Source organism: Passer montanus, unplaced genomic scaffold (assembly GCF_014805655.1).
Source record: "Passer montanus isolate IOZ18808 unplaced genomic scaffold, ASM1480565v1 scaffold12, whole genome shotgun sequence".
NCBI lineage: Eukaryota > Metazoa > Chordata > Aves > Passeriformes > Passeridae > Passer > Passer montanus.
This window is the reverse complement of record NW_024358722.1, coordinates 2,495,372-2,509,660: the sequence shown is the minus strand read 5'-3', so window position 1 is coordinate 2,509,660 and position 14,289 is coordinate 2,495,372. Positions and strand designations below refer to the sequence as shown.

Genomic DNA, 14,289 nt, shown 5'->3' with positions numbered 1-14,289 from the left:
TTGTTGTTGTTGTTTTTTTTTAATATGCAGAGAAAGAGATGACTTGATGGATGCACTTGTTTCAGTGAGACAAAGCATAAAAGAGATGCAGCAAAGAGAATCTAACGCTTGTAAGCAAGTTGAACATGCTGTGCAAATGGCAGAAGAGGCCAATTTTGAAAAAACAAAGGTAAATCAATCATGAAATTGGAGCTTTTTAGTGTTCAGATCTAATGCAAATGTTAATTAGTTTTCATACTAATGGGAGAATGCATGAACATGACCTTTGTCATATTTTAATATAATGTAGATTTAAAACAACTGCACCATATGACTGTTTCCGAACAGTAATATGAATTCTGTATTCAAGTTCTTAAATTCTCATCAATACTGGATGAGACAGTACACACTATCAAAAAAGGAGTGCTGCCTTTTTTTAATTGATGTACTTTCACAGGTAGGTGACATAAATTAAGTTGTAGAATTTTCAAAGACATTCATGATATGTAAGAGGATAATTTTGACATCACACTTCTGACCTACTCTGGAAAGAATTGTTAAAATGTTTACAAACAGTTCTTTTTTGCCTCAGAAGAGAACAGTGCAAGAACTGATTGACTATCAGAGCTCTTTGAAGATGAGAAGTCTTGTCTGTAATGTTAAGCTTGTCTAAGCTTCTGATGTTATGTAAATAATAATGATAAAACCAGTTCTGATCTAATGCTTGTGTTAGCCCTAGTTCTGTACACAATCGACCTATATTTACCTAAATTATTTCCTTGATAGTTAGTGACATCTACTGTACTATTAGTGAATTACTGTGGAATTGGGAGAGGGTTGCTTTGATTTGGTTTTTGTAATTGAATGCAAACAAGATTGATACAATTGTTCTAGTGATAAAATTTGTGTTATTTATCCAGTGCTGTAAGAGAAGAGTGTGTGCTTGTAGGGTTGTGTTGAAGTGCTACCCGTTTGTCTTCAAGGATGAATAGTAGGCTGGGTTTTTTTCATGCCCCAAAACTATTTTAATAGGAAGGAACAGGAAAAAAAATTTTACTTATACTGCATTAAATTTGCCTTTTTGCAAGTACCAGTATACCTCTTGGTAAGTACAAACCATCCTTTTTTTTTTTTTTCCCAGTCCTATTCTACTTTTAAATGCTGTTTTTCTTGATAACTAGCATGGAATCCCATAGAACAGTCCAGGTAATAAAAATGAGAATTAACACATCAAACTTTCAAATTGCAATTTCATCAGCCTGTTGTCCCAAAGTCTAACCTCAGGTGTTTATAATTTAAACCCACCATTTCATTTTGTTTTTTGGTTGTCTCTGTAGTTTTTGGCCTCTAGCTTGTTGCATAGAGCAGGAAGGAGATATATGTTATGTTTAAGTTTACCTAGTTGAAGCAAAATCAGGAATTGATTTTTGACACAAATGTCATAAAATAATAATTGTTTGAACTGCTCAATGTGTAGTCAGAACAATGGGGCTAACAAAATACACATTTCTTCTTGAAATGCAACTATTTTCTTCTAGAGTGCATTGGTTTAGATGTCTACTAAGCTACAGCAGTTTTATGCAGGCAATTGCTTGCTGAAGTTGATTTTTCCTACAGAAAAGGATTCAATGCCATAACAGAGGGATTCTCTCACCACGGTAGACTTGTGATAGGAAAGGGACCCTGAAGGTGGTCCCACAGAATTGCAATAACACTAATGGAGACTGTTAGAGCATTCTCTAAAAAACATGGCTCCCCTCATGAGCAGTCCAAAGCCAAAAAAACTGAACACAGGGGATTGGCTTTGAGTGAAAGAAAAATAAGCAGTTTAAAAAAATTAATTTGAAAATAAAGGGTAATAAGTTAGAATTCCTAAAGGGAGGTTACTCCGGCTTCTTTGAAACAGAATATGCTGGATATCAGTGGAGTGTTGAAATTAAATCCAGTTTACTCATAGACTAGCAAAGCTCCCTTCAGGGTGCTTTGGATTACTTGGATTTACTTGTAATGGAGTAGTGTGTTTCTGATTTAAAGTGACATAACACTCAAGTTCTATACATGGCAGAAATATAGCAGCATAAATAGATAAATATCTTTTTTCCCCAGCATTTTTAGAAGATAGTGAAGGCAGTGTTTTGAGAGTGTTCTTGGACTTATGTTTCTTCTTTTTTGATAGAAAACCCATCTATAACCCTGTGTTTTAGCACCTGAAATTAAGCAGTACTTTATGAGGTATTTAGTAGAATTAATTTTTGACAAACCTGAAATTTATTTGTAAAACTTTTTTTTGTATTTTTACTGACTGTTTTCAGGTTTCTTAGCATTCTGCACTCGGTAATTCACTTTAGGAGGAGACTAAGTGGAAGCGCATACATTTTATTAATTTTTCCTTCAGTTCTTTAGTTAGACAGTAACTACTTTGTATTGCAAGGAATTTGCAGTATTTGCAAGGAATCAAATACTGGAGGCTGATTCTAGTGATGTGCATTCAGGAATTTCAAATTTTAAATCTAAGGCAAATAGTCATAGTTTTAGAAGAACAGCTACTTATTTGGAAAATTCACACAGAAAAATGCTCCCATCTTTGCCATGATTCCTAAAAGCAATTAAATTTCTCAGTTACAGTAAGGCATGTAAAACATACAAACATACAAACACATACATCTGTTTTCATTTTCTTAGTCATATTCTAGATGTTAACACAGCAGGATATGTATGAACATCATAAAAAAAATAAGTGCATTTAAAAAAAAAAGACATTTCTAATAGCAAAGTGGTTTATTTGAAGTCATTAGATAAATACCATGTTTGTTTAAAAAATTTAGGTTTCTTTCACTTCAGTAAATTGGGGTTTTTTAGGCTCTAGTCCACTGTGAGCAACTGAAAAGTGAGATGGAACGACAGAAGAATTATCTTGAAAAGGAGTTGGCTGCCCAGCTAAATAAGAGGGCTGATGAGAAAGAAGCACTGCGGCGAGAAATGAAGAAGGAAAGGGAAGACTTGGCAGCAATGGTATGAGTTGGTTCTTTCTCTGTTTGTGTATTACAATTGAGTGTATCATCCTCTTCAAACGTCATTCACTTGTCTTTTTTTTTGGTTTTGAGTGTGAGAGCTCAGTCACTTCTACCATTTAATTTAGTTTTCATAATGTTTTTAATGCACTGTGTCAGATTAAGAAAGGGTTAAGTAATATGTGACGCAAGGTTTGTACCTAGCTTTTTTGTTAAAAAATATTATTTAGTTTGCCATGCCAAGCATTCAGAAGTTAGCACGTGTCAAATTTAGGATTCTTTGCTACTTTGATCTTATATATACATTAATGTTACAATATCGTAATTTCAAAGTGATCTTATCATATGTTTAATTTTCCCACCTGCAGAAATGTGTTGGAATCTCTTTTCTCACTTTTACTAATGTTTATAAACTCTCTGAGACAGAATCTGTCTCATCGTTTATGCCACAACCATCATGATAGTCTTGATAACCTTTTTTTAGGCTTCTAGATGCTGCTGTAATTTGAGTATAGAACATGAGGGTTTTCTGCCCAGTGGAGTCTACAGAGAAAAGCTCAAGCTAACAGCAGTATGCTTGTGGTAGAGGAGGCATTTCTAAGGTGATTGAAATGGGAAGAAATGTAGAGAGACAAATACTTAATGAATTAGTGGTTTTCGTGCTTGTTTGATCTGCAACATCTTCAGCCATTTATGATGGAGGTGTGAAAATAACAGAGTCAATTTCTCTCCTGATTGAAGACTTTTTCTTATTTTCTGGGACTCTTTTATAAGTTGTATGTATTATTTCTAAAAATCTGGAGATCAGAAACTGAGCAAAATAAACCATTTAAGTGTGTATAAAAAAACCTTCTTTGACTCCAATTCCAGATACAAAACCACATATTAAGCACAGTGATAGGGACTAAGTGATCTTTAAGTATGCGAACTGATTGTCAGAGATCTGTTGCCAGGGAAACTGAAATTTAAAAAATAATCTTCCACTGGAGACATTATTAAGCAATTCCTTGTTTGACTCCTTCCTATCTATTAGAAGTTATCCCTTTTATGAAGTTGTTTTGTTAGAGTTGATTTAAAGCAGTATATTCACTCCAAAATATGGCCTATTAGACAAGCATTTCATACTTTTTTTTTGGTAGAATATTTCACTCTGTGTCATCACATTAGTTTGTATTTCATCCCCCACTGAAATGTGTTTTAACAGAACCAATTCCCACTTTTAAGTAGTTGTACTATTTTTTTTAAGTGCTGCATATCCATTAAACAACACATAGTGACACTCTTATGATGTCATGCCCGGTAATTAAAGAGATGGGATGGCTTTGTAGAAAATTATGATCTTAATGATTTACGCATACATATGATTAACTACTTTTATGAGGTGGTAGAAATGGTACACTGTGGATCAAGTCAAGATTCATCTCAATATTTTATTGCTTACTTTATGAAATGGTTTGTTTGAAGGAGAGAATTGGCATGATAGATAAATCATGCAGATGTATAAGGAGTGAAAAATAGTTATGAATATATAATCCACTAGGTTTGGCTTTGAATTTCTGAAAGTTAACCTAGAACTGTCAGACACCATTATTTCCACTTATATTAGTAAGCTTCAGGGCTAAATAGCTGAAGGTTCACTGTCTCTGTTTTATTGTTACATTTTTTAATCATCCAGCAAAATTTCATCTGAATTACATTAGAATTTTGAATATGCTAATTCTATATGAGTTTTGCACAACAGTATGCTTTGATCTATAGTGTTGAAATGTTTTCTGAACTTGAAAATTAATTTAAGATCTGGGCTTGCAACAACAGATTTCTTTAGCTAGGGGAACATGATTTGGTTTGAATCAATCTACACAAGGATGGATAAGAAGGTGTTAAATAGGTGATAAGAAGGTCTTATATTGCATAACTAATGTAGCCAGCTGCTTGTCCATATTAACAAGTCCTGGAGACAAGTGCAGTTGATGAAAAGTTTCAAATAAACTACTGCATGATAAATAAATTTAAAATAGTGAACCCATTAATAAAGTAATGTATCCATATTCTGTTATATCATTAATAATATAGGCTATATTTTTATTGTACATGCTTGATTTTTTATTTCATTTTTAATATTGTGTATTTTGTCTACATACAGTTACTTTTGAGGAGAAAGTTCCACAAGAGTTTGACCTGTAGTTGGTCAAATTGCATCATTACAGTGTTCTTGGACATTTTCAGGTGACAGCTTTGTCTAAGGATGTGGCTGTTTTGGAGGCTCAAGTAGAGAGAATTACAAGGGAAAAGAATTCTCTAGTTAACCAGTTAGAAGAATCACAATGCCAGCTTGCATCTCATGAAAGGGAGATGAATAAGGTAAGCACATATATAAAGGAGCATTGAAATTGTTTTTCCTTATCATTGTGACCTGAAAGAAGAGAACTTTTACCTTGTCCATTTTCCCCTGTTCTGGTAAGGAATGTGTGGTAACTGCAGACTTCATGTCAACATCCCAGAGGCACTACAACTGTCCCAATTGCAGCAGTAAAAAAATAACTTTTTCCATTTCCAAGTGACCTTGTCATGCAGAAGCTAACTTTTCCATTTTGCAGCCTATGAGGGTCAGTTTTTAAAACACTATCCCAGTGTTTCAGTAAAGAACTGAGTTTGGTCTAAGTGAGACAGCATAGACTTCAACAGTGTCCTTAATTGCTACCTGTGGGACTTGCAGTGCTACAGTAAAGGGAGCTGTTGCAAATCACTGTTTTTCAAGTTCTTTCCTTTAGACTTTTTATGTAGTATACTGCTTAATTCAGGACTATTGATAGTACAGCTCTTACAAAGACATCTCTAGTCAACAATTACAGTTTGACATGCATCTTGTGTAGGTCTATCACTCTTGGGTACTTTCTTTTGCACATTTCTCAATCGATTAGAGCCTTAATGGGGGTCATGAGACAGAAAAAAATATTTGTTACAGTCTCTTGAAATGTCTATTTTCCTTACCAAAGATCCCAGGGTCCATCCTACCTCTCTAGTTGTTAACTGCAAGGATTTAAGGAGCAATTTATTCCTTGGGCTTCTAGAGATTTCAGGAGAGGTTTTCAACAGCTCCTCTCTTTCCCTGCCACCCTGGCTGATAGAAAGAGGCAAAAGTATGGCAGAAAATTCGCAGCAAAAAGTCATCCCAACTTAAAACTTTATTTTAATTTTAACTGAAAAACAAACATGTGTATTAAAAATGTCAGAATGGTTTAATCTACCAATTCTGAAACACACTTTTGGTCTCTCAGGCTGGGTTCACAAATCACTAGCACCATTTACAGGGGTGAGGAAGTGGTGAAAGAGGCAGTAGATACAAATATTCATTGGTCTGAAAAGAACAATTTTGTACCCTGCCAATTTGAAGTTACCTGTCTGGAGATGATTATGTGGTTCCATTCCCCGCTTCAGTTCATGTTAATACAAAGATGAATAGGTGGTCACCCTGCAATAGCCTATTAATTGCACTGTACTGAGAGATTGGAAAACTTAATTTCTGTCCCTGTACTAAACAGAGAAATCTTGAAAATCCTAGAAGAAGCTCCCAACCACGGAGCTGACACAACTGTGTGCATCACCCTGACATTTTCATTGGCTACGTGACATCTTTGCTTGTGAATCTGACTCCTTGTTTCCAGACTCAGTTTGCCATTATTAAAAACATCAAATAACAACACTTTAGTTTTGAGTTTTATCCAAAATATTGTTTTTCTTCATGCACCAGAAGCCAGGAAAAGAAAATATGGAGTGAGGCTCTATTCCCTTCATTCTTGAGGAGACTAAAAATCCATTATTAGGACAGCACCATCTGCTGATTCTTCTGTGTTATTCCCTTTGTACAGTGTGTGGAGAGCTGAAAGCGAGGCTTGCTGTATTTTTTTAATTTCACTTGGAGGAAGTGACATATTGCATTTTATTACATCCTTCAGACAAAGGAAGGAGGAGGTAGAAATCGAGGGTTTGCAAGCTATACAGTTGCATCTCCATATTTTTTTTTACTTGCATATAATGTTTTAGTGTTTAAAGAACGCTTTAGAACTTTGCCACTCTTCAGAGGATTTGCTGCTTTGCGTTATTTGAAATGGCTAAATTCACAAGTTGTCCTTTGAATTTATAAGTGATGCTACTTCTTGAAAGTTATAACAGTTGGTTTAGTTTTTTCCTAGAGTGATTTCATTTGCAGTATCCATATTTACATTTTCCCTACCTTTTTTTAAGGAGGAAAAAAAAAAGTGAAAATGAGAAGAGGTATAAAACTGAAAAACATAAATTAATTTGGATTGTAGAATGTGTGAGAATGTTTTTAGAAGCCCAGAGGATGTAGCAGCAAATTAAAAGGGTGTACATTTAAGGAGCAAGTGCTGGGAGAATATAAGCAAGGCAGGAAAGTAAGTTGGAAAGCAAGTTGACTAAGAGGAGTTATGAGTAAACACATTTGCATTCTCACTAAGGAATGTGCATGTATTTGGTTGGTTAATTAAGGTGAAATGAACAGGCACAAATTGGAGGTGATGGCACAGGCTAAGAACAAAAAAGGGACAGCTTAGATTGAAAATTGGAAGAATAACAACCCTGCACAGCAGTAAAGTTATGTGAAAGGGATTAGTGATCTTCTGGTTTTGTTTTGGTTTTTTTATTTCTTTCACTTTCTCCTAACCCCTTCACATTTCCTCTGAAGTTGATGCCAGATGGAAAGGATTGAGGGGGTAATATAACAAACACTCCAACAGCAGAAAATAATTGTCCTGTGTAGAAGTGATTTCCTGAAATGTTGCTTTGATCCATTTCTTCTGGACCATGTATCTATTTAAATTAGACTGTTTTTTTTAAAGACTTGATCTTCAGTTTGCAGTAAGCTTGTAATGCTCCAATCAAACTTTGAAAATTATTGACTTAACATTTAAACAATTTCTTTCTCAATAGTGTAAAATTGGCAAGTTAAAATGCACCTTTAATTAGGAGCATGATAGATGCTTTACTTCTAAGTTTTGAAAGTGTTGACATAGACTTTCTTGGGATTTTACAGAGAATGAGAGAAGAGTATAAAAACCAGCAACTGTCATTTAACTGTAGAGATAGATATTTATAACATCAGCATTTATACTTAGCAAAATCTTGATCCAAATATATTTGAATCTAGAAGGTAGTGCATATGTCAAAGTTTATGACTATATATAGAATTCAGATCCACCTTTCTGTGTAAAAACATTTACCATTTGTAGACCTAAAATATCTGTAAATTAAAAATATGTTGCATTTCAATGACCTGTAGAGGGCACCAAAAGACCTAATTGCAAAGGCTGGTCTATGGACTCTTCAAGCTAACAGATCATGTTGTCTGTGTAATCTAACAGGTGTGTGGAGAAATGCGCTATCAGTTGAATCAAACCAAAATGAAGAAGGATGAGGCAGAAAAGGAGCTCAGAGAGTACAGAACAAAAACTATAAGGGAGCTTGAAATTAAGGACCAGGTAAGAGATAATACTGCTATAACTTTGCAGTTATTAGTTGCCTAAGTAGGGTTTTTTCAGAAGCTGGAATGATTCATTTTTCTAATAGTGGTCATTTATTACTGTTAAATGGTTTAAATTAATGGCAAAAAGCCAGCTTTTACTGCTAAATAAATACCTCTTGGTTATCTTAATCTTGTTTTCAGCCCTGGTATGTTCAGTTTTGCGCGTCACTCATTCCATGATTTCATATAGAATTACTCTATCATATTATTCATGCCAGCTACTTAAATTCTATGTACTGTATACATGTGTTTATACACCTTTTCTCACAAATAAATCCACACATAATTACCTATACATGCAGTCTAACAGAACATTAAAGGCTCTAAGCATAGTGTAATGATGCCAAAAATGAAAATAATTTCTCTTCCAATTTCTTTAAAAATTCAATGTTACTGAATGCTGGGATTCATAGAAAAGTTTAAAAAAACAAAACCAAAACAAAAGTAGCCTTCTAGAAATAAAATAACTATAGAAAAAAACCCACTTGGCATTAGCTGTTGCTTATCTAAAACTGGGATTTATATTAATACAAAAAACAGTATATGCCTTACAGGTAGTCTGTGAGAAAACATCCCATGCAGTAAGAAAGATTATTAGAGTAACCTGCAACATACTTGGCAAACAGCTTGAACAGGTGTAATCTGCATCTTTTGAAGTGCCCTTTTTCTTGAGGTTCTATGCATTTTTCTCTAGGACTTCAAACTTTGAGTATTCCTTCTTAAGTTGTGATTTGACATAAGATTCTTCTGAACACACAGATTTATAAGATGCACATGAGGATGATATTTTTAATATGCCTTTTGTAATTTGAACAGCCTATCCAACACATTTTGAACCATTCTTTTTCTTTTAAATAACTGAACAGATCATTCCCTGTATAAGAATATATGTAGGGGTAAAATGAAGTATTTCAAAAATTAAATTTTTAATTACCAGTTCCACAAAAGCTGCATGTAGGATACTAAGTTTATTAACTTAATAGTACAAGCTTAGTCAGGAAGCAATATTAATTCAAGTTATAATGAAAATATATGTAAAATGCAAAGGAGGAGCTTATTAAGTGAAATAACCCTTCAACATGTATAGAAAATGATACAGCGCAGAAGAAGAGAGGTCTTAAAGTGTTCTTTTTTTCAAGGTTTGATTTTTTTTCACTCCTGCATCCTTTAGGCCTAAGGACACTTGAAAACAAAAAACAGGCTTGTCGTCTGTGTCTTGACAGATATCACAGATAAAAGAGTTGGCATAATCTTGGCATACAAATAAAACAGGATGTGTTTAATAAGATACTTGAAGAAGTATCTTGGATTTTAAATCCTGTTCTCCAACTTGCTTGAGGATTGCCTTTTGAACAAATTACAAAATTTAACAAAATATTTTAACCTCATGTGATGACATACTGGTATTTTAATCAGTGCGGAGCTGAATACACTGAAATGTGGTGATTTATAATTTGATATAAAGTGAAATTATGTGAGGGATAGTTCCTATCAGCAAAAATTATTAGATAATTAGATAAAGATTAGATACTCAGTAATTATGTTATTCTATTGTTCAAATATGATTATTGGTTCCTCAAAAAAAAGGAAAACAATTTTGTAATTCTCAGACTCAATATCTAGCAGCTGTTTAATAGCTGTGGCTCCAGTAACCAAAAAAGTTCTGTATAGGTCCTAGGATTATTTAACACATTAAAGGCAACCCAAGAAGAGTGTTTTGTTCTGTTGTTGCCTGTTGGCTGAGGATTTTTAAGTCAAATTTTAACAAATGTTAATAAGTTATTGCAAATTATTTTGTTTTAAAAAAAATGAAAACAGTTCAATCGCATCTATCTTTGTATTTAAAGAAAACCTGAAATGTTTTATCTTATGTGGCACTGAATAGCAAATAATAATTGTTCTTTGGTCTCTCAGCCATGACCTGACCTTCTGGCTAAGAGACAGAGCTGATACCTTCCTTGGCCACCATCTGTTCATAATAAATACATATTTATTTTTTTTAAGTAGAGAGACAATAATGTAGGAGTATTTTCATGCTATTCTGTATTAAATGATGTGTTTTTTCTCTTTTACAAACAAAGGGTCATGTTTTGGATTGCCTTTTAACATATTGAGAGCGAGTTTACTGTTTCTTGACGTATAATGCATTTTTAATTGTGATGTGGATAAATGTCAGTTTTGAAGATATTTTTTCGTTTACATGGAGTGACTTTTAAAAAAGCATTAAAATTATTCAGGTGTGTCAGAATAGGCAGAAAGCCTCAGATGTACAATTTAGGATCACCAGATACATATATCTGTATGTCAAATAAATACAGGTTGGTATTTATCATATACTAGTATTTATAAATCTTATTCAAAATTGAACTTATATCATTTAGGAAACTTAAAGAGTGTATATATCTTTGGTTTTACTCCCTTTTACCCTGGTATCTTTTTCCCTGTGTTTATTGTTCAGTTAGGACTAACACCCACGTGTCAATATGTTTTATCTCTCTGTTATTAGCATTTTACATTAATATTTCTTAATAATTAAGAAGCAATGAGCAATGTTACCATTTAAATTGAATAAGTGTTTTGTAATATCATCCATCATGATCCTGATTAACATCAGGATTATGGAGGGAGCTGGGGGGGAAGACGTGTACTACACACTTTCTCTACACAAAACCCACATCTGTTCATCTGGCCTGATATGCTGTAAAGTAGCATAACCTACTGCCCTCTCTTTTTCTCTCTCAGCCAGCTCTCCCATTGTGGATGTAGCTGTGCTGAAATAACAGTGCATTACTTAATACTTCTACTGCTTAGGAATAAGCTTTATAGATTATATGAATATAATGCCTTCATGGCAGTAAACTATGTCCACACTAGGGGTTGTACTAGCACAGCTATATCAGAGAAGAGTCACGCCCTAACCTAAATTGCTGTTATTAGAACAAAAATTGTGTGGCATATTTGACACAGCAGGGCTTCACTTTTATAATACTTTTTTTGTTAATTTGTAAGCACTGCATGGCGTAATTCATGCATTTCTAACAGAAATCATACTTCTGACACACTATGAAATTGTTTCTCAGATTAACATCACTTGCTCTTTTCTTCTTTGCCTTATAAAAATAAAAATGAAGTTAATTTTTAATAACTTGCTTTGTGTTTGTCTGAAATAATTTATATTTGGCTTAAAATCTTGCAAGCTTCAGCATGTAGAAGTGAAAACAGTTTTTAATACTGGGTTTTGCAGTCTAAGTCAATTTGGGCATTCTCCTTATTAGACAGTTTTTACCAGTAGCATGGCTCCACTGGGAGTTGTGGTGTCCTTGCAGTAAAGTAATAGGACATGTTAAATTCAACTCCAGTAACAAACTGCAGCTCTTCAATTTTGTTTTTTCATGTTTTGTGGAATCAGATAAATACTTTGTGTAGAAATAAATCCAAGCTAGTAATCTTAACCTGTAAAAAAGTCTTTAAATTTAGGCAGGTACAGTTTGAAGGGGGATTACAGAATTCTGTAACCAGAATTCTGCTCCAGAAACACTGTACTAAAACCCACAGATTTTTAAGAGTTGCCTGCATTGCAGTTCATAAGTCCAAATAAAAAGAAGTCAAGACTCACTGACATGCATAACCTATACAAATAGGAAGAGCTACACACCAAAGTATTTTTGTGCAGTATGACAGAACCTAAATGATGCCTCTGTACATTACAGACTGACAATTTTACAGACAAATAAAAATCTGGCAAAATTGCAGTCCAAAAGCACTTTGCCAAAGGGTATTTTGGGAATGTTTATCTCATTTGTCATAAATCCATGATTTATAGTAACCTAATTTAGATGCTATAAGAGGAGAGATTACTGACTCTGTCTTCATCAAAAATAGTTCAGGCCAAGAATTTGGGTATATATCCTGGAAATGCTTCAGAGTATCCAAATCAAGACCAGTAACACCTTTTAAAGACCCTGGTTCACTGAAATATCTTTTTACAAACAGATATCAAGCTTTCATGACTCAGGCTTTAAAATACTAGAGTTTTCAACAGCTGTGACATTCAGCATATCACCAGATGTTTGAAACTTGCAAGTTTTAATAACTGGTGAAGATGGGTTAGGATGATGTGTTATGTGTATTCTTGTAATAGTCTATATCTATATCTGATATCCTGTTTTCTCATTAGTTATAAAGATGCTCTGGAAATTCTGTTTTGAAAAGAAATTCTATTAAATCAGTAAACATATACTTGAGCAATATTTGATGGGGGAAAAAAACCCAAAATTCAGAAGATAATTTCATGCTAAGAGTTTCAAGCTTTCTCACCTGGTCTGACCTTGATTATAATGATCTTAAAAATAGTAAACCCAAACTGCTTTTGGAAAAGAAAGCATTAAGGAAATGTGATAACCTTTACTGTAACTGAACTCTTCCTAATTAATCATGTTGTGTTTTGGGCATTCAATGCATTAATTTGACAGTGAGTAAATAAGGAGTAAAATGGCAGTACTTTAAGCCTTGCAAATTTTCTGGCCTGCTCAGGAGGAACTTAATTATTTTCTTTATAGCTGAACTTACTAGCTCATCTCAAGATTTTTGAGGAAGACATTGACCTACAACCCTGCAGTATATATATAAAATTATAATATGGCTGCTGCTGCTCTGCTATGGCATAACTTTCCTCTGTCAGCCATCCATTCCTCAATGGATACCTCATCAGTGGTATGAGCAGCCTTCATTAAATCCTCTTTCCTTAAGAAACATCCTTGGGGCTAGGATTCCCAGTGGTAGACTTTTCTTTACTCACTTGTCTTCATTTTCTGTACAGGTCTGCTTCCCCCTGAGCATCTATCCTGCTAAGAGGAACTAATAACACAGGATCAGGATTTTATTGTTCATAGGTGTAGTTTGGCCCATGTAACCTTGACCCGTGTTCTGTCATCCACAGTGATGTATCCACAGTATATGGAAAGAGAAAATTGTTTATGTGCATTATAAATTATTCAAAGTAGGAAGAGAATTGCACATCTCTTGATATAGCGGGTTTACATACTTAAATACATGGTTTCTGTTGGTTTTTTCTTCTTCTCTGACTAGAAAATATTGTTGTTTTATTAATAGTTATTGTGCCAACAATCACAAGAAAAAGAGTGTAAAAGTCCCTATCAGTTGTCAGTTGTAATTGCATAGGTTTTCTTTTCAGCTATTCCTTGAATGCTGTCCAGGAAGTAAGGACCAATCTCACATGAGTAGTCTTAAATAGTGCCTGAAAGAATAAAAGGAACAGGTTTTGTTCTCTCCTGTTTTCCAATAATGAAGTAGGTGTAATCTTCCCCTTCCTTCTTTCTACATGCATCCTTCCTTTTCTGAATTTTTTATCAGCAAGTGAACGATATATTTTGCACTACCTCATTGTCCCCCATCTCGCACCTTTGCAATCCATTAACAAAAAATCATCTTGTTCCACTGTGAACAAAATCACTTTCTTATCTCTGCTGGTGGCTGCTGACTAATCTGTAGTACAGAAATGTCTCTGTTAAAATGTGACTGTAGTAATCTCTATGGGATTGGAAGTTTTCTTCCTGAAATAGTATTGCAGGTCAGATATTTTGGCAAATTAAAAGCAAATATTTTCATGGAAATGATGCAGTAGAATCCTTGTATAATATGTTTCAGCCATTCACTTTTGTCATTTCCCAGGGTATTTATCCACAGGGACCATATTGCTCTTGAAGAGTTTGCACAGGAACAGACCTTAAAGATTAT

At 34.1% G+C, this 14,289-nt stretch overlaps 1 protein-coding gene across 7 annotated transcripts in view; it reads left to right on the top strand.

The window, feature by feature from the left end:
- SDCCAG8 (SHH signaling and ciliogenesis regulator SDCCAG8) overlaps positions 1-14,289 on the top strand; it is a 109,804-nt gene that overhangs the window by 17,186 nt on the left and 78,329 nt on the right. For all 7 annotated transcript variants that reach the window (XM_039697864.1, XM_039697865.1, XM_039697863.1 and 4 more), the window contains 4 exons: positions 31-169; positions 2,839-2,991; positions 5,217-5,351; positions 8,372-8,488. In XM_039697864.1, the coding sequence (XP_039553798.1) occupies positions 31-169; positions 2,839-2,991; positions 5,217-5,351; positions 8,372-8,488 (544 nt within the window). The remainder of the gene's footprint in view (positions 1-30; positions 170-2,838; positions 2,992-5,216; positions 5,352-8,371; positions 8,489-14,289) is intronic.